General features: G+C 42.5%; 1 protein-coding gene across 3 annotated transcripts in view; it reads left to right on the top strand.

Moving 5' to 3' along the window:
* The window catches only part of sema4f (sema domain, immunoglobulin domain (Ig), transmembrane domain (TM) and short cytoplasmic domain, (semaphorin) 4F), a 208,451-nt gene that overhangs the window by 71,278 nt on the left and 109,340 nt on the right, over nucleotides 1-27,833 (top strand). For all 3 annotated transcript variants that reach the window (XM_048541544.2, XM_059650542.1, XM_059650543.1), the window contains exons 2-3: nucleotides 13,945-14,099; nucleotides 22,054-22,113. In XM_048541544.2, coding sequence (XP_048397501.1) covers nucleotides 13,945-14,099; nucleotides 22,054-22,113 — 215 coding nt within the window. The remainder of the gene's footprint in view (nucleotides 1-13,944; nucleotides 14,100-22,053; nucleotides 22,114-27,833) is intronic.

Raw genomic sequence — 27,833 nt, 5'->3', positions numbered from 1 at the left:
GACGTCTGATAAACAGCTGCAGGATATCTTTGTCTCCCACTTGTGAAGTAATCTGATCACTGGTGTCGAATCCGGCTTATTCACAGGGTAAAAATTGGAGGTACATGAATTTATTTGCTTTAAAAGCCAACTGTATTGAGTGTAAAGTTTGTAGAACAGTTCTCCCGTTTGCCACAATGAGCAAGTGAAAAAGTAAAGCACAGGAACAGGCCCTTCGGCCCTTCAATCCTGTGTCAACCGTCATGCCCTAATTAATTTAAAAACAGACCTGCTATTTTTTTGATCCCTATCCCTCTATTACTCCCTAATCATTGGCCATCTAGCTGCCTCTTACATGCCTTTAACATGCCCACTTCCATCACCTCTTCCAGGCTCCTACCATTCTTTGCGTGAAAAACTTGCCTCGCACATCTCCCTTAAACTTTCCCCCTCTCATCTTAAACCTGTGCTCCATTATAATTGAAACTTCAATCCTGGGAAAAAGCCTTTGATTATCCACCCTATCTACGCCTTCCATAATTTTGTACACCTCTATCAGGCCTCCTCTGAGCTGCTGCCTTTTCAGTGAAAACAATCCTAGTCTTTTTAGCCTTCCCTCATAGCCAATGCCCTGCAGACCAGGCAACATCCTGGTGAATCTTCTCTGCACTCTCTCTAAAGCTTCCACATCCTTCTGGTAGTATGGTGACCAAAACTGTACACAGTACTCCAAATGTGGTCTACCAAGGGTTTTATATAGCTACAACTGTTTTGCCAACTCTTGTACTCCATGACCTGGGCGATGAAGGTAAGCATGCCATATGCCAATATGCCTTCTTAATCACCTTTGTCGCCACTTTTAGGGAACGGTGGACCTACTCGCCCAGATCTGCCTGTAAGTTAATGTTCCTAAGGATTCTGTCATTAACAGTATAATTCACATCTAAATTTGATACTCCGAAATGCATCACCTCACATTTCTCTGCATTAAACTCCATCTGCTGTGTCTGTCTCCAAGTCACCAATCTATTTACATCTGTTGTGTTCTTTCACAATCGTCAGCACCGTCACCAACTCCATCAGTCTTCATGTCATCTGCAAACTTACTGATCAGACCACCCACAATTTCCTCCGGATCATTTAAGTGTACTACAAACAACAGAGGACCTAAGACTGATCGCTGTGGAACACCACTAGTTACCCATCTCTGTTCTGAAAAACAATCTTCCACCAGTACCCTCTGTCTTCTGTGACCAAACCAGTTTTCTATCCATCTAGCCAGGCCAGCCTGAATCTCTTGTGATTTTAGTTTTTGTACCAACCTGCCCTGTGGGACTTTGTCTTACTAAAATTCAGAACAACATCCACAGCCCCTCCCTTATAAATTATTCTCGTTACTTCTTCAAAAAAATCAATCGGTTTGTTGAGGCATGACTTTCCCCGGACAAAACCATGCTGCCTGACAGTATCTAGTCCATTTTCCTCCAAATGTGCATATATCTTGTCCCTCAGTATTTTCTCCAAGAGCTTCCCCACCACAGATGTCAAGTTCACCGGCCTATAGTTTCCTGCGTTATCTCTGCATTCTTCCTTAAACAAGGGCGCGTTTGCTAATCTTCAGTCCTCTGGAACCTTGCCTGAGGTCCACGAGGATGTGAAGATGTCTGCTAATGCGCCGTCTATTTTCGCCCTTGCATCTCGCAGAACCTGGGGTAGATCCCATCCGGTCCTGGGGACTTGTCTACCTGAATGCAATTTAGGATTCCCAAAACTTCCTTTTTCAATCTGTTGACATTCTCTAAGAGTATTCACACACTCACCCCTGACCTCAACATTAGTCATGTCTTTCTCCCTGGTGAAAACCAATACAAAGTACTCATTAAGGATCTCTCCCACTTCCTGTGGCTCTACGAATAACTTCCCTCCCTCATTCATGAGCCTCCTCTTTCCCTTGTTACCCTTAGTGAGTCACTGAAAATCTGACAGATGTGTCTTGTAGAGTTGTTTTTTCATGTCTTCACGCACAAATGCAGACCCTCAATATCCATTTGTTTTTTAACTATTAATTGTTGATCTGTTAGTTTCTCATTTCCAATTTTACTTGGAATATGGGGTGTGAAAGTCATAGAGATTAGCATTATTTGTGACAAAAATACAGTTATGTTCATTTTAAGGCAATGATCCTGGTAAAGTAAATTTAAATAAAAACTAAGATAACAAAGTGTGGAGCTGGATGAACACAGCAGGCCAAGCAGCATCTCAGGTGTTCATCCTGAGATGCTGCTTGGCCTGCTGTGTTCATCCTGAGATGCTGCTTGGCCTGCTGTGTTCATCCAGCTCCACACTTTGTTATCTTGGATTCTCCAGCATCTGCAGTTCCCATTATCTCTTAAATAAAAGCCAGCTTGTTCCAGTAATTGTTATTTCAATCATTGCAATTTATGAACTGGTAAGATTCCTTTAAAAGAAGCTGTCAAACTCACAGTACTAAGAGTACCATTACTGAGAGAAATGCTGTCCTTAGCATTTCTGTAGCTTGATGGCTTTAGAAACAGTTATTTCAAAGCTTTATGCCACAAGCATAAACAAGTAAGAAGAGTGCTGAGAAAACACTACTTGTACAGGCTGTCCCTGGGTTGTGAGCAGGTTCCGTTCTGCAGACCATTTGCAAGTTAATTTGTATGCAAGTTGGAATGCAATGCAGGACAATACAGTGAAGCTGTTTGTAAGTACAGGGAAAGTGTTGGGTCTTTTAAAATTACACTTCTGTGTAAGATTGCATTTGTTTGTATGAGCATTCGTAAGTCAGAATTTTATAAACCACTGACCCCCCTGTACAACATAGTAACTTCTTAAAATCGTATAGCATGAAGGAGTCCATGCGGCCCATCATCTTTAAAAGACTGTTTAAGATGAGGGTTTTTGACAAAGTAAATAAAGGAAAAAACTTCTCAATGGTTGATGATTCTGTTACTAGAAAGCACAGATTGAGGAACAGTTTTACACAGCAAGTTCTGATTTGAAACAGACTACTTTGGTAGAAACAGAATCAACAGTTGCCTTCAGAATGAGAATTTGATATAAACTTAAAATGAAACAGTGTGTGACAGATTATTCTTTGCTTGCCTGAATAAATGCACCTCAAATAATACATCAAAATGTTTTTCAATCTTTGTCCTAAATGGGCAATCGCTTATTTTTAAACTATGCCCATGGCAATTCATGAAATGACTTTTTGGCACTCAAGTCTTTTTAGAATACGGCAGTACTTGGGACAGCAAATTGCACTGTTCGCTCCAAGTATAAAATTCTGAGCATGTCTCATCGTCAATTTATTTAGCATTATCATGAAGCAGCGATAATTTAGCCTAAAGGAATCTGACATAATATGTAGATGCAGCAGTAGGACATTAGTCCCGCAAGCCTACCCCACAACTCAACAAGATCATGGCTGATCTCCCCCAGCCTCGAATCCTTTTTTGTACCATCCCCTCATATTTAAAACATTAATCTGCTTCCTCTTTGAATACATCCAGTGATTTAACTTGTGTAACTGTGTGTGATAGAGAATTCTCAATATTCAGTACCCTCTGAAACAAGAAATTGCAATAACAGATACCTTTGTATGTAACCTCCTGCCAGCATATTTTGTGTTGCACTGCCCACGGCAGTGGTCATATGGATTGTATCTTTACCTTGGGTAATTAATATATCAAACTGCTAAAGCAACTCAGGTCTTTAAAAATATATAATGAAATCTGCAGTAAAGGAGAAGGTAGAAAAACATCTCTGTTTAGGCATTTCTTCAGTTACAAGTTCACTAGGAATATTGTTATTATTGTTTGCAGGCGCACTAGTGCTTGCCAGACCTATTTGCAATTGGCAGATTCTCCCACAGTAGGTGCAGAAAAAATTCAAACTGAAGAAAAATCAAAACAAACTGAACAAAAGAATGTCCTGGACTCAAGAAATATTATAAGAGTCAACATCGACTTCAGTTTGAGTGGGTAATCACTACTGAGGAGGACTGCAGTAAATTCCAATCACCCTTTGGTGGGAAATCTCTGTATCCTCCCAAACACACTCCATTCTTTCTGTTAAATTTACCACAATGAAGATCATCAGTTAAAGCTCAGAGAAAATTCATTGTTGATTTTTTTAACTCCTGGATGTGAGTAATGAATTCTTGGATGTTGTATCATTTGCCACTCACTCTTTAATCCCCAGCATTGCAAATGAAAATGAAACATCCACCCTATGAGTAAGACAATGTGCATGAGGTGTATGTGGCTTTTATTCACCTATGTCAGGCACAGGGATAATCTAAGCATAAGCCAGTCACACACATTATTCCAGAGTATATTTCACAAATGCTGCCTATGTCTTGAAGTTACCTGCATTCCTAGCAGCATTTCCTTTTGCTTTCTTGCTTTCTCCTCCATGTTTTGCACCGGAATGCTCAATAGCCCATCCATTGGCATTTCTATGTCTCTCCCCAAAATGATGATCCAGTTCATGAAACCTTTAGAAAACCTTAGATAACAAAGTGTGGAGCTGGATGAACACAGCAGGCCAAGCAGCATCTTGGGAGCACCAAAGCAGATGTTTTGGGCCAAGCCCCTTCATCAGAAAAGGGGGATGGGGAGAGGGTTCTGAAATAAATAGGGAGAGAGGGAGAGGCTGACCGAAGATGGATAGAGGAGAAGATAGGTGGAGAGGAGAGTATAGGTGGGGAAATAGGGCGGGGATAGGTCCGTCCGGGGAGGTCAGACAGGCCAAGGGGGCGGGATGAGGTTAGTAGATAGGAAATGGAGGTGTGGCTTGAGGTGGTAACCTCCTGCCAGCATATTTTGTGTTGCTCTGCTCACGGCAGTGGCCATACGGATTACATTTTTACCCTTGGGTAATTAATATATCAAACTGCTAAAGCAACCCAGGCCTTAAAAAATATATAATGAAATCTGCAGTAAAGGAGAAGGTAGAAAAACATCTCTGTCTATGCATTTCTTCAGTAACAAGTTCTCTAGGAATATTGTACTTGTTGTTTGCAGGCGCACTAGTGCTTGTCAGACCTATTTGCACCTGGCAGATTCTCCCACAGTAGGTGCAGAAAAAATTCAAACTGAAGAAAAATCAAAACAAACTGAACAAAAGACCCATCCCCCTCCACCGACACCCTCATCCACCTAGCCGAACTCGTCCTCACCCTCAACAACTTCTCTTTCGATTCCTCCCACCCCCTACAGACAAAGGGGGTGGCCATAGGCACTCGCATGGTATGCCTGCCTCTTTGTAGGTTACGTGGAACAGTCCCTCTTCTGCACCTACATTGGCTCTAAACCCCACCTCTTCCTCCGTTACATTGATGACTGTATCGGCGCCGCCTCGTGCTCCTAAGAGGAGCTTGAACAGTTCATCCACTTCACCAACACCTTCCACCCCAACCTTAGGTTCACCTGTTGGAGATGTCATCTCCAACACATCCCTCATCTTCCTGGACCTCTCTGTCTCCTTTTAGCAAACCTTTTTCAGTTTTGTTCCTATGACCTTGAACTTGTAGAAGGAATTATGTACCAGAGTCTTTGCACAGAGCCTCAAAATTGAGACACTAGATCAGAAACCCAGTGAAGATGGGCTATTTAGTCAGAAACCAAGCTCAACTTGTGGTTTGGGGTTGGGTGCTGATTGTGAATGGAGCTTAAAGGTCAGAAGACTAAAATGATGTTGGTAAGACCTGGAATCTAAATAAAAACAGAAAATGCTGGAAATTCTCAACAGGTCATAAATCATCTGTGGAGAGAGAGAAATTGTTTCATGTCGATGACCCCTCATAGCGTGATTTGGGAGGTTTCGGACCAGTTCCCAATGGAGGCACTTGACCATTCTCAAGGAATTTTCAGGTCATTTATTAAGTTTGTTAAACAGTGGCAACTTAAATGTGATATATTATTTAGGCAACAGTTTATTCCTCGGGTCTTCACTCAGTCTATTCTGGCCCATCTTCCATCTGACAAGTTCACCCCAACCCCGACCCCCCACCGATTCTGAGCATTGGTAATATCCCCTATTTATAGGGTTGGCCATCAATTGTTTGTTGAAATTTTTCTAGCCAATGAAAGCTGGACAATTACTGGATAACCCATCCCACTACCTCCTCCCCCCACCAACCATGCCCACCTCCATTGTAAAGTCAATTTTCATTTTTCTTTCTGTTTTAATGAACAACGTTGCTTCAGTGCACTGGTAGCCTTCATAGTAATTATCTTTCACTTGGTCTTGTTTAAGGAATTGAAAATCAGTTTCCAAGGAACACCAATGTCCACCATCAGAACTGTTCCTTTATTTCTGTGTCCACAGGTGCTGCCTGACCAGCTAAGCATTCTTGACCATCCACAGTAATTTACTACTTGTCTCGAATTAGAATGCTCTGGTATGATTCATGAAGATTTCTAACAGTTTCTCTAACATTAGTTGTGGTAATGTAGTCAGATCAGTAATCTGAGAGAATTGTCATAAAAGAAGTTAAAAAGTTAACAGATGGTGTGGAATATGTGCAGAAAGTGAAGTAACAAAGGGAGGGAGCTCTGAAAGAGAGCAATCAGTTTGGCAGCTGTAAAAGATTAGCGGATAAATTAGAAGTTGGATAGTTTGGTTTTGTTTGCTGTGGATTTGGCTGTATTTCTAATGTCTTTACTTGGTTTATTTAGTTACTGTCTGCACCACAGTATACGTGAGTACATACACCCTTCAGTACACTGTTCCAGGATCTAAAACCATGTAAAGTAATACTTGAATGAACAACTCATTGCAAACCTGGCTCATTTTTTCTTTCTTACATTCAAGGAGAAATGGCTGTCATGATCATTCTCTTATTCCTCACGTATGAGTAAAATGCCTTCGGGTTCTCCCTAATCCTTCCTGCCAAGCCTTTTTCGTGCTCCCTCCTGGCCCTCCTCAGTCCACTTTTGAGCTCCTTCCGAGCAAGCCTGTAATCCTCTAAAGCTGTGCTAGACCCTTGATTCCTCCACCTTACGTATGCTGCCTTTTTCTTTTTGACAAGAAGCACCTCTGTACCCGTCATCCAAGGCTCCTTAATCTTACCCCTTCTTACCTGTCTCAGAGGAACAAATTTATGCATCACTCGCAACAACTGCTCCTTAAACGGCCTCCACATGTCTGCTGTGCCCTTTCTGTGGAACAATTGCTCCCAATCTGTACTTCCCACATCCTGTCTGATAGCGTCATAGTTTCCTTTACCCCAGTTAAATATCTTACCCTGGTAACTGCTCCTTTCCCTCTCCATGACATGAGTATTTGTTGTCTTACACTCTGTAGGACAAATGCAAGAATACAAAATTTCAAATGATCACAAGTTATACTATAGGAGAAAAGGTTGGTTAGTCAATTTTGATTGCCCAAGGCATTCCTATGGAGAAAGCAGTGGGGGATCTATAGGCTCCTCCAGGTCATTCAAAACAAGTGTAAGATTTGCACATATTCCATTTGTTTGTTGGGAAAAAAGTTCCATTGTATGAATATGTTGTTACTGCAGGGAATGGCCAAACTCTGCTGATAATTAAATGAAAACACAAACCCTAATGTGTTAAGACAGGAGTAGGGATTCCCCTGTAATAATTACCCCCCAAAACTCCCAGGGAAGCTAGTCTTTCCCCTCGTAATCTATGATAAGTCGTTAAAAGAAAGAAAATCTCTGATCTCCACTATGCAAGTAACAAGAAACAATTAATTTATTTAACCCAACAAATTAAAAAATTAACAAAATTACTAACAAACCCATAATTCCCTCTTAGACTGCTAACTACTTCCTAACTGGTCTAAATTCTACTTGAATGTTGTTTGAATAAAGACAATATATATAAACCCAATTAGTAAAAAGCAATAAATTATAACTTAAAGCTCTCAAAGTTCGCACAGACTGTCTTCTGGATTATTCTTGTTGTCTCCGTTTTCTTTGTAAACACCTTCCTTCCGTTAATTCTGCTGTCAGGAGTGTTATATCTCTATAATTTCTTCAACGAGGACTTTGAGCTAAAATACCATGATACCTTTGATTAATTAGATGGGCTTTCTCTGAGAGCTGAATAGTGCTTACGCTGGCATGTTTCAGATGGAAGTTTGTTTTCCTCAATTTTCCAAATTCCAATACCCATAATGACAATAAAATGCTTATAATATGATTGGTTTCACGTCATCAACACCATCAGATTTAAATTCAATTGACTTTCTGTTTCTAGGTGCTTTGTTTAAATTAATTGGCGACATTTAAACTCGTCACAACATTGAAACAAGACTGCTGTTCTGCCTGCCGCCTGTAAAATTTTTTTATTGATACACCTGTTTCACTTTTTGAGGCTCTCTGTATTGGCAACTTTGGCTGCTGCTCACAGACATGCATTTTTAAAAAAAATTTCTAAGTACAAAGCACAAATCTCTTATAGGAACCACGAAGTTTAGCTTCTTGCCTCCCATCTCACAACTATTCCACTCAACTACACAACAATCTCACTTCTAGCAAGCATCATGAGGCATCTTGTAAGCTCAGCTGGTTATTTAAAATTGGTTGTTATGGTAATTGTTAACACCCTCAGGATTGTTCAGCAAATGTTGCTCAAACATGGAGCCATTTGTAACAAAATGTTTGTTTTGGGTTCAGCAATAATACCCTCTGCCTGTTATAAACAATCAAAGGATTTCATCAGCCCAGCACTGAGCTGCATGGCTTGGTTAGCTGGTATCTCGTTGGCAGTGACATTCATACCCAGTGAGTGGCATTGTTCACAAACAGGATGCTGCCATTAGTCTGAAAGGTCATTCTGCTTACTACCCAACTGAGCAACATTGCACATGAATTTTAGTGCTGATTTCAACCAATTTGAGATAATCCATAGAAAGCTCTTAATGTGTCTCATTAACATTTGCTAGGCACGACATATTCATATTCAAGGGAAACAATTTCTGTGAACAAATGTTCAAGGTTTGTAACTTGAATTATCTCAGAGCTTGGAGAGGACATAAGGAGACTACAAAGGATAGATTAAGTGACTGGTAAGGGATTTGGCAAATGGTATATACTGTAGGAAAGTAGAGCATGAACTGCAAAATAATAGCACCACGTACAGGTGCAGTAAGTAATTAGGAAAGCTAACAGAGTGTTATTGTTTATTGCAAGGCCAATTGAACACAAAAGTAGGCAGGTCATGTTTCACCGGTGAAACTGCATCTAGGCTACTGCACTGTGCACAGTACTGTAAAGGTAAAATTGCCATAGATTTTTCAGACAATAGAACTTCTCTGTGACAGACAGAGACACTACTAGTAGTTTTTAACCCGAGGATCACCAACCTCCGAGAGGAGAAGTTGAGGAGGAAAATACTTCATGGTAACCTCCGCCAGTGTGAGAATTGAACCCACACTATTGGTATCACTCTACACAAACCAGGCAGCCAACTGAGCTAACCAACCTCTTGCTTATACAGCATTGTTCACCTCATTTAAGAAAGGTGTAAATGCATAAAAGGCAATCAATTCAGACAAAATTCAAAATGCTAATACCTGGAAAAGATGGATAGTCTAATGACAAAAGTCTATGTATGCCAGGTTTGTATCTGCTAGAGTTTGGAAGAGTAAGAGAAAACTTGATTTATATACATAAGATCTGAGTGGGCTTGACGGGGTGGATGTGAAGAGGATCTTCCTCCTTGCAGGAGAATCTAGAATCAGGGGTCATTGCTTAAAAGTAAGGGGATACACATTTAAGACAGAGATAGGGTGAAGTTTTATTTTTCTGCCATATGGTCATAAATGTTTGGACCTCTGCAGACAAGGTGGTAGAAGCAGAGTCTTTGAGTATTTTTAAAGCACGAATGGATAGATTCTTGGTATGCAAGGAGGTGAGAGGGCATGGATGGGAATGTAAAGTTCAGGTTACAGTCAGTGTGTGATTACCTTATTAGTAATGACCATATTAAATGCCTAGGAGGTTTGGAGGGGACAAACGACCTATTTCATATGCTAGTTTAGCTCCCCCTTGTTTTCTCCTAAACGATTGACTTGCTAACCAGTCACCACCCATTTCACTTCTGTAGTATAAATGTTGTGATAATTTAAAATTTGGCATTTTTACATTAGTTTTGATGAGTGCAAGACCTAAAGCTTTGGCAATAGCCCTTCCTGAAGGTTTTAGCGAAGATCTGTAGCTCAGGTTATGGGTGAGGTTGTTCACTTGTTCACTGCGCTGACTTGTTATAGTTCAGATCCTTTGTCACCATGCATGGTAACATCATCAGTGCGGCCTCCAGTGAAGCGATGTTCTTCCACTCTGCTTGGAACTTATTCTCTTTGGTCCGTTATGGTAAGTACTGTCATTTCCGGATTTGATCTTAATGAGTTTGTATTATGGGCTCCAATTCTATGTGTTTGTTGATTGCATTATGAGTGGAGAACCATGCCTGTAGGAATTCTCGTGTGTGTCTATGTTTGACTTGGGCTACTATGGTTACCTTGACCCGGTTAAACTGATGGCCTCATTGTCTGAGTGTACTGATGTTATCAAAACGTTAGTGATGATCTTTTCGTCCTCACTGTCCACGCGTGTAGTGCCGGAAGATTGGAGAGAGGCAAACGTCATTCCCTGGTTCAAAAAAGGGAATAGGAAAAGCCCCAGAAATTACAGGCGAGTTAGTCTTAGGTCAGTGATGGGCAAATTATTGGAAAGGGCTCTGAGAGATAGGATTTATGATCACTTGGAAAGGCATAGTTTGATTCATGATAGTCAGCATCGATTTGTGAGGGGTAGATAATGCCTCACAAACCTTATTTAATTCTTTGAAGAGGTACCCAAACATGTGGATGAAGGTAGAACAGTGGATGTGGTATACATGGATTTAAGTAAGGCATTTGATAAGGTTCCCCATGGTAGGCTCTTGCAGAAGGTAAGGAGGCATGGGATAGGGGGAAATGTGGCAGATTGAATTCAGAATTGGCTGACCCTTAGAAGACAAAGGGTGGTAGTGGACAGAAAATATTCAACATAGTGCTCAGTTATGAGTGGTGCACCTCAAGGATCTGTTCTGGGTCCTCTTCTATTTGTGACTTTTGTAAATGATTTGGATAAAGGAGTGGAAGGGTGGATTAGCCAGTTCGCTGACGATATGAAGGTGGGTCGAGTTGTAGACAGTGCGGAGGGCTGTTCGAGGTTACAAATTGTACACAACATTTATACTACAGAAGTAAAATGGGTGGTGACTGGTTAGCAAGTCAACCGTTTAGGAGAAAACAAGGGGGAGCTATACTAGCATATGAAATGGGGGGAGAAATAGGTCGTTTGTCCCCTCCAAACCTCCTAGGCATTTAGTATGGTCATGACTATTGATAGGATGCAGAGCTGGGCTGAGAAGTGGCAGATGAAGTTTAACCCTGAAAAGTGTGAGGTGATTCATTTTGGAAGGACAAACTTGAAAGCAGAATACAGGGTTAACAGAAAGATTCTTGGCAGTGTGGAAGGGCAGAGGAATCTTGGGGTTCATGTCTACAGTTCCCTGAAAGCAGCCACCCAGGTGGATAGAATTGTCAAGAAGGCATATGGTGTGTTAGCTTTCATTAATAGAGGGATTGAGTTCAAGAGCCGTGAAATTATGCTTCAGCTGTACAAAACTGGTTCAGCCACATCTGGAGTACTGTGTCCAGTTCTGGTCGCCTCATTACAGGAAAGATGTGGAAGTGTTGGAAAAGGTGCAGAGGAGATTTACCAGGATGTTGCCTGGAATGGAGGGAAGGTCTTATGAGGAAAGGATGAGAGAGCTATGGCTTTTCTCTTTAGAATGATGAAGGATGAGAGGTGACTTGATAGAAGTGTACAAAATGATCAGAGGGAGAGATTGAGTGGACAACCAGAGATTTTTTTCCTAGGGTGGAGGTAGCTATTACAAGGGGACATAGGTTTAAAGTGAGTGGAGGTAGATATTGGGGAGACATCAGAGGTATGTTCTTTACTCAGAGAGTGGTAGGGCTGTGGAATGCATTGCTGGAGAGGATAGTGGAGTTGGCCTCATTAGGGGCATTTGAGCGGCTATTAGGTAGGCATATGGATGATAGTATAAGGTAGGGGTGGAGGTTAGATAGACCTTAGGATGAGGGTAAAAGTTCGGCACAAATTTGTGGGCTGAAGGGCCTGTGCTGTACTGTACTGTTCTATGTTCTATGAAAGTTCATCTTGCCATTTTGTTGCCAGCTGACGTTCATGTACTCTGATGGCTTGTTTCCTTCCTGTCTGTCCGATGTAATGTTTGTGGCAGTCGTTGTGTGGTATTTTGTAAACCACATTGATTCTGTAAGTTGTGGGAATGGGGTCTTTAATCCTTGAGAGTGTTTGTAGTTGAGTGGCTATGGGCTTGTGTGCTGGCATGATTCCTGGTAGTCTAGCCAACTATTCTACCACAAACACTCTCAAGGGTTAAAGACCCCATTTCCACAACATGCAGAACCAATGTGGTTCACAAAACATCATGCAACGACCACCACAAACATTACATCGGACAGACAGGAAGGAAAGTAGCCGTCAGAATACTTGAACATCAGCTGGCAGCAAAATGATGCGACGAGCTTTCCTTAACATCAGTACACTCGGACAGTGAAGGCCATCAGTTCAACTGGGACAAGGTAACCATAGTAGCCCAAGCCAAACATAGACACATGCGGGAATTCCTAGAGGCATGGTTCTCAAGCCATGATGCAATCAACAAAAAGAGAGAATTAGACTCCATATACAAACACATACAGATCAAATCCAGAAATGACACTACTCACCATAATGGCTGGTCAGTATAAATTCCAAGCGGAGTAGAATGACATCGCTTCATCAGAGGCCTCACTGATGGTGTCACCTGGCATGGTGACGAAATGCCTGAACAAGAACAAGCCAGCTCAGCAAGCAAGTCATCAACCTCAATAGGGCCTCTTTTCAGTTCTGACTTGATCTGAGCCAAGTACCTCCTTTTCCATTGGGTCAATGCGATGTGACTGAGTCCCTCAGTCAGTCTCTTGTAGCATAGGCAATAAAATGGGAGGAATATCAGAGTATTTCCAGTCTTTGAAGCAATACAAATTTAATAGTTGGCAAAGTGATTTTAAAATAAAGCAGATTCTCAGGAATTAGCTTGCTGCACTAAACCTCAACAGTAAATAAAATCCCAGAGGGCTGCTGTCTCCCATTAGAGAGCGATAAGTGGGGATGACCTTAACCCAAGGCTTACCGCCCCTCAAGCAAGTGGCAAGTTTGAGAAGATAGCCTTCATTGTATCTTCAGTCAGTGTGGGAATTGAATCTGCACTATTGGCATCACTCTGCATCATAAGCCATTTGGCCAACTGAGCTAACTGACACTCATCCTCCTACACCCCCCTGCCCCAAAAATCACCATCCTCTTCAAAGTATCCAAGAATTAAGGAGCCATAATTTTGTGTTGATTTAACCTGCGGGAAGTATAAGTCTCGTTATAAATTATTTTAAATTTGCTTATGTTGATATAACTAACGTGGTGCAGTGCATGCCAGCAAAACAATAAAACTTTTCCAACTTTCATGGCATAATAGCTGTTCGTCAAGATCCCAGGTTAGATGACTAGCCAGTGATGAATTATCTGATACTAGCAAAGACAGCAAGAGTGCTGTTCATCTGAACACGACTGCTGTAATTACGGGAAGTGTTGTGTTCTATTGATGATCACTGTTCAGCAATCCTTATTAGAAAATTAAAGTGCATGGATGTCAGGTGAGACCTGGTCTGATCACAGTTACGACCTCCTCCTATGTTGATAACATTACAGGTATTCAGACTGAATTTCATTTTTCAAGCCTTTAATTGTTGTCTTCTATCTAAACTTAAATTGATTTTCGTTATACATTTTCTTCCAGTTTCTTGATGTATTCTCTTTTTTTCAAATTTCAGAACTTCAGCAGCTGACATCAACGAAAAGCTTCTCGAGCCCTAGTACTACCTTCAACACCTTTTTGGTAAACGAGTTACAAAACCATCTCTATGTGGGAGCAACGAACGCCATCTTTGTTCTTAATTTGACTTCAGTGGCGCAGGATCCATTTGTGGTAATTTCTTCATAAATCATTAATCTGTAATTCAAAAATGCCTGAATTGTCATGGCTATGAGTTGTTGACTGCAACCAGACAAGATTTGTTCATGACGTTTGTTGAATGTGTTTTTAGATCTGTTATGAAACTTACTCATGCTATTACTCGACAAATCAGATTCCAGTCTGAAATCTAGCTTGTTAGATCATGTTTTGTTTCTTCTTTTTTTGACTTTAATGTGGATTAGCTCACTATCAGAAGACAGAGTTGGGATAAAAGGGATATTTCCAGGCTGGTAAACTCACATGAAAATTGAAAATCCATAATGAATTATATTAGAGTTATATATAAAACACTGTGCATCACAGATCTGCTTTTGCCTGTGAGATTTCTCAGAACAGGGGCGCTAAAGTTTATGATCAAAGGGATTGCTTTCAGTTATGTTTTAGCTACATTGAGTACAACATGCCAACTTTTAATTCAGACTGAGTGAGAATCGATGAGTGTAGGTACACAGAAGGAAAGGCAAGGTTTTGAAAAAAAACTTTTCATCATCCTTCTCATAGTCCAGCTGTCCCTGCCTAGAATCCAACATTATTAATGAGTCCGATTGTCATAAACTGTGAAGTAATCTGTGTACTGGGCCTTCTAGCTAAGTGGAAGCAAAGGCGAGCAGCCTGTTGAAAAGGAATTGGCTGTGAAATTACCCAGTCATTCAATAATTCCTTTTGAATCGACATAGGAAGTATGCTGTGGCATTTATTTTACATGACTTCAATGAAGAAGTAAATTCTCTTACAATTTAATTTATTGTGAGTGGCTTGGGGAAAAAACGTGGAGAGTAATGACTTGTTTGTCACTTGTTCCTGTTGGTGAGGAAAGTGGAAGATATGTTCCATTATGTTTCAGTTTGCTTGCTTGTTCACTCATCCTGTGGGGTGCTCACTCATCCTGTGGGGTGCTCACTCATCCTGTGGGGTGCTCACTCATCCTGTGGAGAGCTCACTCATCCTGTGGGTCATTTTCCTACCCTGTGGAGCAAATACCGTGGGGGAGGAAATGTCTGTTCTACTAGCAACTTGTAGATTTCAGTTTGGTGACTCATTATTCCGAGTAATCGACTTCTGCATCAGAGACACAGTGGAAGGAAATGTATCTTGGAGGATGTGATTATCAATATGCGGTAGTGATGGTTGAATGACTGTCCTGAATCACCTCTGTCTTCTTAATAAATGCCAAAGAAACAAGTCTTTTTTGCGACAAGGTTGACATGTACTGACTAGGTAAGGTGTACAAAATGATCAAGGTATAGATAGAGTAGACAGCCTATGGTGGAGGTAGCTATTACGAGGGGGCATAATTTTAAAGTGAGCGGAGGTAGATATAGGGGAGATGTCAGAGGTAGGTTCTTTACTCAGAGAGCGGCCGGGGCGTGGAATGCATTGCCTGAGAGTCGGCCTCATTAGGGGCATTTAAGCGGCTACTAGATCGACATATGGATGTTCGTATAAGGTAGGGTTGGAGGTTAGAAAGACATTAGGTTTAGGGTAAAAGTTCCACACTACATCGTGGGCCAAAGGGCCTGTATTGTGCTGTGCTGTTCCATGTTCTCTGTTCATTTTCTTCCTGAAAAACAAAAAACAAAGTTGCTGGAATAGCTCAGCAGGTCTGGCAGCATCTGTGAAGGAAAAAAACAGAGTTAAAGTTTCGGGCCCGGTGACCCTTCCCCAGAACATTACCTGTATCTCTGGATTAACAGTGCAACAATAATGCCACTAGGCCATAGCCTCCCCAAATTCAATTGCTTAAGCCTTTCTCCAACTTTCAATTGGTCTCGCTTTGAAATTCTAGCAATCTTTGTTTTGTCATAGAGATTCACAGTACAGAAACAGACCCTTTGGTCCAATTTGTCCATGCTGACCATATATCCTAAATAAATCTCGTCCCACTTGCCAGCATTTGGCCCATGTCCCTCTAAACCTTTCCTATTCATGTACCCATCCAGATGTCCTCTTAATGCTGTAACTGTACCAATCTTTACCAACTCCTCTGGCAGTTCATTCCATACACACACTACCCTCTGCATGAAAAGGTTGCCCCTTAGGTCCCTTTTAAATCTTTTCCCTCTCACCTTAAACCTATGACCTCTAGTTTTGGACTCCCACACCATGTGGAAAAAACCTTGACTCTTCACCCTATCCAAGCCCCTCATGATTTTATAAACCGCTATAAAGTCACCCCTCAGCCTCCGATGTTCCAGGGAAAATAACTCCAGCCAGTTCAGTCTCTCCCTATAGCTCAAACCCTCCAACCCCCGCAACATCCCTGTAACTCTTTTCTGAACCCTTTCAAGTTTAACAACATCTTTCCAATAGCAGGGAGACCACAATTGAAAGCAGTATTCCACAAGTGGCCTAACCAATGTTGCGGCTGTACAGGACATGACCTCCCACCTGCTTTACTCAATGTACTGACCAATAAAGGCAAGTATGCCAAATGCCTTCATCACTACCCTGTTTACTTGCGACTCCACTTTCAAGGAAATGTGAACCTGCACTCCAAAGTCTCTGTTTGGCAACACTCCCCAGGACTTTATCATTACGTGAATAAGTTCTGCCCTGATCTGCCCGACCAAAATGTAGCACCTGACATTTATCTAGATTAAATTCCATCTGCTACTCCTTGGCTCATCTGATCAAGGAAGAGAGGTCATTCTGAGGTAACCTTCTTCTCTGTCCACTACACCACCAATTTTGGTGTCATCTGCAAATTTAGTAAGTATGCCTCCAGTACTCACATCCAAATCATTTATATAAATGACGAAAAGAAGTGGGCCCAGCCCTGATTACAGCAACACACTGCTGGTCACAGGCCTGCAGTCCAAAAGCAATGGACCCAACACTGATTCCAGCAGCACACTGCTGGTCACAGGCCTGCAGTCCAAAAGCAATGGACCCAACACTGATTCCAGCAGCACACTGCTGGTCACAGGCCTGCAGTCCAAAAGCAATGGACCCAACACTGATTCCAGCAGCACACTGCTGGGCACAGGCCTGCGGTCCAAAAGCAGTCCACCACCACCAGTCCCACATGCTAGTCAGAGTAGGAACGAAAGAATAGGCAGGATAAATAAGTGGCTTGAGAGATGGTGCAGGAGGGAGGGGTTCAGATTTTTGGGACATTGGGACCGGTTCTGGGGGAGGTGGGACTATTACAAATTGGACGGTCTATACCTGGGCAGGACTGGAACCAAAGGGACAGCTTTTGCTAACTCTTTTGGGGAGGGTGTAAACTAATGTGGCAGGGGGATGGGAACCGAATGAGGAGGTTAGTGGACAGTAAGGAGGAAATAACTAAAGCCTGTAAGGAACTAGATAATGAAGTCAGTGTGACTAAGGGGAAGAGGAAGCAGAGAGCAGATGATGAACACAAAGGGATAGGTGGTCTGAGGTGCATTTGTTTTAATGTGAGAAGTGCAGTAGGAAAGGCAGATGAACTTAGGGCTTGGATTAGGACCTGGGGGTATGATGTTATTGCTATTACTGAGATTTGGTTGAGGGAAGGGCAAGATTGGCAACTAAATATCCCAGGAAATAGATGCTTCAGGTGGGACAGAGAGGGAGGTAAAAGGGGTGGAGGAGTTGTATTACTGGTCAAAGAGGATATCACAACTGTGCTGAAGGAGGGCACTATGGAGGACTCGAGCAGTGAGGCAATGTGGGCAGAGCTCAGAAACAGGAAGGGTCCGGTAACAATGTTGAGGCTGTACTACAGGCCTCCCAACAGCGAGTGTGAGATAGAGGCACAAATATATAGACAGGTTATGGAAAGATGTAGGAGCAACAGGGTGGTGGTGATGGGAGATTTTAATTTTCCCAACATTGGCTGGGATTCACTTAGTGTAAGCGGTTTAGATGGAGCCGAATTTGTAAGGAGCATCCAGGAGGGTTTTATAGAGCAGTACGTAAATCGTCCAACTCGGGAAGGGGCCATACTGGACCTGGTACTGGGGAATGATCCCGGCCAGGTGGTTGAAGTTTCAGTAGGGGATTACTTTGGGAATAGTGATCACAATTCCGTAAATTTTAGAATACTGATGGACAAAGACGAGAGTGGTCCTAAAGGAAGAGTGCTGAATTGGGGGAAGGCTAACTAGAGCAAAATTCACAGGAGCTGGGGAATGTGGATTGGGAGCAACTATTTGAGGGCAAGTTCACACTTGATATGTAGGAGGCTTTTAGAGAGAGGTTGATTAAAGTGCAGGACAGATATGTCCCTGTGAAAATGAGAGATAGAAAGGGCAAGATTAGGGAACCATGGATGACAGGTGAAATTGTGAGACAATCAAAGAGGAAAAAGGACACATGCATAAGGTCTAGGTGACTGAAAACAGATGAAGCTTTGGAAGAAATATCGGGAAAGGAGGACCAATCTGAAACGAGGAATTAAGAGGGCTAAAATGGATCACGAAATATCTTTAGTAAACAGGGTTAAGGAAAATCCCAAAGCCTTTTATTCAGACATAAGGAACAAAAGGGTAACTAAAGAAAGGGTTGGCCTACTCAAGAACAAAGGAGGGAAGTTATGTGAGGAGTCAGAGAAAATGAGTGAGATTCTGAATGAGTACTTTGCGTTGGTATTCACTGAGGAGAGGGACATGATGGATGTTGAGGTTAGGGATAGATGTTTGATTACTGTAGGTCAAGTCAGCATAAGGAGGGGGGGGAAGTGTTGGGTGTTCTAAAAGGCATGAGGGTGGACAAGTCCCCAGGTCCAGATGGGATCTATCCCAGGTTACTGAGGGAAGTGAGAGAGGAAATAGCTGCGGCCTTAACAGATATCTTTACAGCATCCTTGAGCACAGGTGAGGTCCCGGAGGACTGGAGACTTGCTAATGTTGTTCCCTTGTTTAAGAAGGGTAGCAAGGATAATCCAGGTGATTGTAGACCAGTGAGCCTGACATGGTGGGGAAGCTGCTGGAGAAGATACTGAGGGATAGGATCTATTTACATTTGTAAGAAAATAGGCTTATTAGTGATAGGCAGCATGGATTTGTGCAAGAAAGGTCATGTCTTACCAACTTGATAGAATTCTTTGAGGAAGTGACAAAGTTAGTAGATGAGAGAAGAGCCGTGGATGTCATATGCACGGGCTTCACTAAGGTGTTTGATAAGGTTCCCCATGGTAGGCTGATGGAGAAAATGAAGTCGCATTGGGTCCAGTGTGTACTATCTAAGTGGGTAGAGAACTGGCTGGGCAACGGGAGACAGAGAGTTGTAGTGGAAGTGTTTCTCAAAATGGAGAACTGTGACCAGTGGTGTTCCACAGGGATCTGTGCTGGGACCACTGTTGTTTGTGATATATATAAATGATCTGGAGGAAGGTGTAGGTGGTCTGATTATCAACTTTGCAGATGACACTAAGATTGGTGGAGGAGCAGATAGTGAACGGGCCTGTCAGAGATTACAGCAGAATATAGATAGACTGGAGAGTTGGGCAGAGAAATGGCAGATGAAGTTCAATCCAGGCAAATACGAGGTGATGCAATTTGGAAGATCCAATTCAGGAGGGAACTATGTGATAAATGGAAAAGCCCTGGGGAAAATTGATGCACAGAGAGATCTGGGTGTTCAGCTCCATTTTACCCTGAAGGTGGCAACGCAGGTGGATAGAGTGGTTTACTTTAAAACTGATAGAATTCCCCACTGACAGCTCAGTCACTTGCCCTGCCTTATTTCTCAAGAGTAAGTCAAGTTTTGCACCTTCTCTACTTGGTACATCCACATACTGAACAAGAATTCTTTTTACCAAATTCCTGTCTGTATGATCCCTTAATACTATGGCAAAACCAGTTTATGTTTGGGAAGTTAAAATCATCTACTCTAACCACCCTATTATTCTTACAATTAACTGCAATTTCATTACAAATTTGCTTCTCAATTTTCCGTTGACTATCGGGGGGTGTTCTGTTGTATAATCCCAATAAGGTGACCATCCCTTTCTTACATCTCAGTTCCACCCAAGTAATTTTCCTGCATGTCTAGATTTATTACAATGGAAGCATGTTACTTTCTGTATACCATACCATAGAATCCCTACAGTGTGGAAACAGGCCATTCAGCCCAACAAATCCACACCAACTCTCTGAAGAGCACCCCACCCCAACTCACCACCATGCAACCCCATCGCATCCTATAACCCTGCAATTCCCATACCTAATGCACCTAACCTACACATCCCTGGACTCAATGCGCAATTTAGCCTGGCCAGTCCACCTAGCCTGCACATCTTGGGACTGTGGGAGGAAACTGGAGCTCCCGGAGGAAACCCATGCAGACACGGGGAGAATGTGCAAACTCCACACAGATAGTCACCCCAGGAGGGAGTTGAACCTGGGTCCCTGGTGCTGTGAGGCTGCAGTGCTAACCACTGAGGCATCATGTTACCCCAATTCTAGTCTTTCTTATTTATTATTTTGGCACTCTGTTTGTTCCCTAAACCTAATAACTCTCCCATCCCCATATTTTCTATTCCTCCAATTTCCATCTGACCATTTCTGTAGATGTAACTGTGAGAGTCTGCCAAAAGTACTGTTGTCAGCTTGACGTTAATCGAAATACATTTTAAGGTTTATTGGAATAGCATTTCTAAATTCTTCCGTAAGTGTGATTTCTCTTACACTCTCAAAACGTTTTCTTTAACTTCTGTGATCAAAACCACGTCTTCACCGATTACACATACCATTTGTTTACCTCTTTCAGATTCTGTAAGTGTCTACTGCTCTGCCTTCATTAATGTTTTTGGTAACTCTCTTAAAAAAGCTCAATCAAGTATGTGAGACAGATTTTGCACAAAACCACGCTGACTATTCCTAAGCAATTTTTGCCGCTTAGCAAAGGAAAGTGCAAAAATGAAGCTTGTGCTTCCTACCCTGCAGTAACAAGTAACTTGAATGAACTCAGCCAATTTAACTTTGACTCCTTGACTCCGTACAGTGTGGAAACAGGCCCTTCGGCCCAACAAGCCCACTCTGACTCACACAGCATCCCACCCAGACCCATCCCCCTATAACCCACCTAATCTACACATCCCTATGGGCAATTTAGCATGGCCAATCCACCTAGCCTGCACATCTTTGGACTGTGGGAGGAGACCAGAGCGCCCGGCGGAAACCTGCACAGACACGGGGAGAATATGCAAACTCCACACAGACAGTCGCCCGAGGCCGGAATCGAACCCAGGCCCCTGGCGCTGTAAGGCAGCAGTGCTAACCACTGAGCCACCGTGCCGCCCTAAATATGCTTTTTGTAGTTCAGTCATCTACTTTACCCAAACTTTAACTTTTAATGTGTGGGGAGGTGCCAGGACTTATGCTCTAGTGCCAGTGGAATTGAACTGTACTAAAAATTTAGACCATCGGGAGAGGATAACACAGCGTGGAAGGAGGCAAATAAAGGTTCTAGTTCTTGCACGTTTTGTATAAATGGGTATTTGTAATAGTGTCGATGTCAGAGAATATGTTCATCATTGAAGCCTTGAAAGCCCCTGGAAAATCTGGGGCCAACATAGACGTTGAGTATAAAAATAAAATGTCAGAGAGGGTGTGAATGGCCACCATTTTGAAATGTGATCAGCATGTAATGCAAGAAAAAAGGCATGTCTTTAACTGCTGCATATCTTTGGCAGCATGAGCTTGTTCCCTTGTACCCAGTTATAAGTTGATGGTTAATAAATCATGCATTTGGAATGAAAAAGAAAGGCTAGAATTAAATTGGAATCCTAATAAAAGTATAATATGTCAAGAGCGAAGAGAAGGATTGACTTATATTCCAAGTATGTGTGAAAATGTGTCAACTTTTAAAAATTGTACATGCAGCAACATGTTCTTTAGAGTTGGGAAAATGGCATTGCCTTGTGTGCTAGGTTGACTATTTATGGTAACTGAACGTTGCAAATGCATTTGTTTTGCAGATTAAGTGGAACGTTACAGAGACTGAACATCAAGCTTGTGTCCATAAAGGCAAGATGAAGGTCTGTCTTTAGAGCTTTCTATTATTCTGTTCTTAACCTAAGTAAAATCTATGATGTCAGTCACTCCTTGGTATATGCTCATGTATCCAATAAATGCCATGTAACTGTTATAACTTGAAATTGGTTTGCGAAGTCTAGTGCAGTGGTGAGCTGTCAGAGGCGTTCGTTTCAAATCACATTGTGGAAAGTTATGATATTGAGCAGAATAATGTAAAAAATGTTTGAAATAAAATGAACGACCACGAGATCTGGCAGGCTGTTATAAAAGCCCATCTAGTTCATTGATTCGGGATGTAAGCTGATCTAGCTGATAAACATGTACATGGATAACGGGTGAGCCTAATGCCCTTCCCAAGACAAGCTTAGACGCAGAGAGAGCATTTACCTAGCTGGGATGGTGGCAGATGTGGGAATCTTGAGTTTGGGATGGGATATGTCTGCCTGATTTATTTGAGTTTTTCGAGGAAGCCTCCACTAAAGTGGCCAGAGGGGAGCCAATAGATGTGTTGTATTTTGACTTCAGAAAGCTTTCAACAAGGTCATAAAAGGTTAAGTCATAAGAGGCCATGGTTTTGAAGGTATTATATTAGAATGAGTAGAGAATTGGTTTATGGGCAGTTGTAGTGTTAGAACTCATTGACAATGAGATCCTTGATTGGAGTTGTTAGCCTGGACCAAGCCCTGGGTGATAGATATAAACTCTCTTTTTTAAGAGAGTTACCAAAAACATTAATGAAGGCAGAGCAGTAGATTCAGAATCTCCTCACTTCAGGGACTGACCCCAAGCTGAGTTCACAGGAAGGGTCACTGGACCCGAAACAATTTATTTCTTCTCAGATGCTGCCAGACCTGCTGAGCTTTTCCAGCAACTTTGTTTTTGTTACTGACCCTGAGCTGACTGGTCACAGCCAGTGTACTGTGCTGATGTAAATAAGGGGTGACTTGGTGATAGGATACCAGCCTCTGTGCAGTTATTTCAGCGGGTAACAGTGAGAGTGGATAGGATATTCTCTTTCAGGTTGGCAACCCATGACCATTGGGGCTCCATAGGGTTTGTTTTTGGGTCCACTTTTGTTTGTCATTTATATAAATGATTTAGATGAGGTTATAGAAGGCGTTATTCGTAAGTTTGCAGATGACACTAAAATTGATGGTACAGTGGAAAGTGAAGAAGGTTATCTAAGATTACAAAGAAATCTTGATCAATTAGGCCAATGGATTGAAGAGTGGCTGATGGATTTTAATCTGCATAAATGTGAGGTATTGTAGCTTGGTAGTACAAACAAGGACAGAACTTATATAATTAATGGTAGGGCCCAGGGAAGTGTTTTCGAACAGATAGACCTAGAAGTTAAGGTACATAATTTTTTGAAGTTTGCATCACATATAGATAAGGTGGATAACAAGGCATTTAGCATGCTTGCTTTCATTGCATAGTCTCGGAATAAAAGGGCCAATTTAAGACTGAACAAGGAGGAATTTCTTCTCTGAGGGTTGTGAATCTTTGGAAGTTATGCCACGGAGAGCTGTAGAAGCAGAATCCTTGTGTGTATTTAAGACTGAGGTAGATATATTCTTGATCAGTAGGGGAATTGGGGGTCATGGGAGGAAAAAGCAAAAAAGTGGACGTGAGGAATGTCAGATCAGACATGATCCGATTGAATGTCAGGCAGTTACAAAGGGCTGACAGCCTACCCCCGTTCCTATTTCTTATGGTTCTATGGATGGCATTTATGGATCTCATCTTGCAGCAGTTGGTATTTGGGTAGCTTCAGGTCAGGCCATGCCGTGTGGGAAGCCAGGCTTAGCTGAGAGCCCAGATTTCTATTAGTTTGTTGAAATTAGTGCAGAGAAAGGAAACGTTGCTTGATTGACAGTTCAAGCTATTTTTCTTAGAAATCTTCTGTACAAGATAAAGTGACATCACTGTTTATATTTTCTGTTTTTGATACTTTGATGGCCTTCTTGATTGCTGCTGCAACAATTCTATAAAAGTCATTTATTTGGGGAAAAGAGGTTTGATCCAACTTCTCCGTGTATGTTATTAATACTGTGAGGTTCACTGGTTTCCTGTAGTGTCTTTTCAACTTGAATAGGTATGGGCATGTATGTGGCAGCATAAAGGCAAGGGATGTGTAGTGGGTCATGATTGGCATAAGTTTGAATGTGGTTTGTTGGGGGGCACGTTTGATGGTGCAGTGGTATTATTGCTGGACTGTTAATCCACATTACCCAGGTAATGTTCCAGGGTACCGGGTACAAATCCCACCACAGCAGATGATGGAATTTGACTTCACTGAAAATCTGAAATTAAAAGTCTCATGATGACCAGGAGCCCATTGTTGATTGTCAGGTAAAACCCATCTGGATCACTAAAGGACTAATATCCTTTAGGGAAAGAAATTGCTGTCCTTACCTGATCTGGTTTACATGTGTGCCCAGACCCACAGCAATGTGTTTGACTTTTACTTGCTCTCTGGCCAATTAGGGATGGGCAATAAATGTTGGCCTGGCCAGTGACACCAAGAAAAGAGCGGCCAGTATATACTGTTTGAGGGCAAGAGGGCCTAAGATATCTGAGGCAGGTCTTTTAACTAACCTGCATTAGCATTTATTATGTCCTGCTACTGTCATCAGTTGCAGGGTGTTGTAGGGAGCAGATGTGCATACAAGTCCCCACCAGGAATCAATTGGACTGTTTGGAACTCTTCATCTGTTGCTGAAGGAGCATTTTTCCTGATCGAGGAGTCAAGACTCCAGCCCATTGCTTCCTCCATATTTTGAAACGTTACGATTGTCATAGAATCCCAATCGGTCCCAAAACAATCCTTGCATTCCAACGCCAATCTACCCTAACCCGCACATCTTTGGACTGTGGGAGGAAACCAGAGCACCCAGAGGAAACCCACACAGACACAGGGAAAACATGCAAACTCTGCACAGACAGTTGCCTGAGGGTGAAATCAAACCCGGGTCTCTGGCGTTGTGGGGCAGCAGTGCTAACCACTGAGCCATCGTGCGCCACGGCGCTCTCAGTAGACAGAACCAACTGGCGTTGGATTAAGCTGAGGGTCACCATGCCTTATGTGAAGGGACTGTTTGAAAAGGAGAGTCCACCAGCCATAGCAGACTTGAACCCTTGCTGTTGGTATTACTCTGCATTGCAAACCAGCTGCCCAGTGAACTGAGCTAACTGCTCTCCTGATGCAGAGAAATTATATAGAGTGTGTGTTTCTTTTTTATTGTGGTTACTTGAATAAGCATGGGCGTGCTTGTGGCAGCACAAAAGGTAAGAAGGGTCATTTGGGTTGTGTAGTGGGTCATGATTGGCATTAGTTTGAATGTGATTTGTGGGGGGTGTATGATGGTGCAGTGGTTTTATCACTGGACTTCTAATCCACATTACCCAGGTAATGTTCTGGGGACTCGGGTACAAATCCCACCACGGCAGATGATGGAATTTGGCTTCACTGAAAATCTGGAATAAGAAGTCTAATGATGACCATGAGCCCATTGTTGATTTGTCAGGTAAAGCCCATCTGGATCTCTAAAGGACTAATATCCTTTAGGGAAAGAAACTGCTGTCCTCACCTGGTCTGAATGCTGTTAGTGTTTAGCTTGTGAGGAAGCAAAGAATAACCATTTGGATCAGATGGACCTGTGGTCAGAACCAATATGTGCTAAATTAGCTGACATGGACCAGATCGGAAATGGAGGCATGACAGTTTGGTCTGTGTTGTGTGGGGGGAGAAAGGAATTCACTCGTACTTTCCTGCTGTTGATCATTTCTTAGTGACTCTGCTGCAAGCGTTTGTGTGTGTGAATATTGGAAGGCGTCAGGATTGGGCTGCATTTTGTTTCCCCCCCTTGTAAAGAAACAACAAGAAAAAACAGTGACAATAAAATGTGAGGCTGGATGAACACAGCAGGCCAAGCAGCATCTCAGGAGCACAAAAGCTGACGCTTCGGGCCTAGACCCTTCATTTGTGCTCCTGAGATGCTGCTTGGCCTGCTGTGTTCATCCAGCCTCACATTTTATTGTCTTGGATTCTCCAGCATCTGCAGTTCCTGTTATCTCTGATACCAAGAAAAAACAGTGATGCTGGTCTGATGTTTCCAGTGGAAAACCATGAGTTCATACGATAACACAGCTTGTGATTTTCCATCCAGTAAAATGAATGGATGTACTCCTGGGATACTTTGTTCGGTCATATTTTCCTCTGCTCCTATTGTGCTATAAATCCACACTGCACTAATATTTTAGAAACTTCTATCATTGGATACATGAAATTTTATGTCCACCCAGAATGTCAACAAATATCAAGAAGTACCCTAGATTCTTCCCACACATGCACACAACAACAAAAACAGAAATTGTTGGAAAAGCTCAGCAGGTATGGCAGCATCTGTGCAGAGAAATCAGAGTTGATGTTTCAGGCCCAGTGATTGATGTTTCAGGCCCAGTAAACCCTTCCTCAGAACTGGTTCTGAGGAAGGGTCATTGGACCCGAAATGTCAACTCTGATTTTCTCTCCACAGATGCTGCCAAACCCGCTGAGCTTTTCCAACAATTTCTGTTTTTGCTTCTGATTTACAGCATCCGCAATTCTTTTGGTTTTTATCTAGATTCTGCCCAGTTGAACTTGGCTATAAATAAGGCCAAAACTTTCCTGCTCCTCTGATGCTCCTTCGCCTGCTGTGTTCATTCAGCTTCATGCCGTGTTATCTCAGATTCTCCAGCATTGGCAGTTCCTACTATCTCTATAAGTAAGGCCAATTTAGTTCAGCAGATGACATAATGGGAACTGCAGATGCTGGAGAATCCAAGATAACAAGGTGTGGAGCTGGTGTGCATTTTAGGATGCTGCTTGGCCTGCTGTGTTCATCCAGCTGCACACCTTGTTATCTTAGTTCAGTAGTTGGATGGTTAGTGTGTGAAGCTACATGGGAACAGCAGTAGACCATTCAGTCCCTCTAGCCTGCTCTACCAGATCTGTCTGTGTTTTGAATTTTATATTCACATCTACCTTCGAGAATCCTCTATTTCCTTATCTATCAAAAATCTACCTTTAGAATATTCAGTGACCCTGCTCTACTGCCTACTGAGTCAGAGTGTCAAAGTTGTACAACTTCCTCAGGGGGAAAAAATACTTATTTACATATTAAAAGGGTCGCCACTAATTTTAAAGCAGTACCCCCTAGTTTGGGAACGTCCTTTTCACATCCACATTCTCAAGATTATTCAGGAACATATGAAGAAGAAAGGAACAGGAGTAGGCCATTCAGCTGTTCATTGAGATCATGGCTAATCTGTGGCTTGCGGATTTCACCAGCTTCAAAATCTCCCCTCCCCCCACTGCATTCCCAAAACCAGCCCAGCTTTCCCCGCCTCGCTAATCTGTTCTTCCTCTCACCTATCCCCTCCGCCTACCTCATGCTGCACCTCCATTTCCTGCCTACTAACCTCATCCCGCCCCTTTGACCTGTCCGTCCCCCCTGGACTGACCTATCCCCTCCCTACCTCCCCACTCAAACTCCCCTCTGCACCTATCTTCTCCTCTATCCATCTTCAGTCCGCCTCCCCCTCTCTCCCTATTTATTTCAGAATCCTCTCCCCATCCCCCTTTTCTGGTGAAGGGTCTAGGCCCGAAACGTCAGCTTTTGTGCTCCTGAGATGCTGCTTGGCCTGCTGTGTTCATCCAGCTCCACACTTTGTTACC

Source organism: Stegostoma tigrinum, chromosome 1 (assembly GCF_030684315.1).
Source record: "Stegostoma tigrinum isolate sSteTig4 chromosome 1, sSteTig4.hap1, whole genome shotgun sequence".
Taxonomy (NCBI): domain Eukaryota; kingdom Metazoa; phylum Chordata; class Chondrichthyes; order Orectolobiformes; family Stegostomatidae; genus Stegostoma; species Stegostoma tigrinum.
This window is presented reverse-complemented; position numbering and strand designations above follow the sequence as displayed.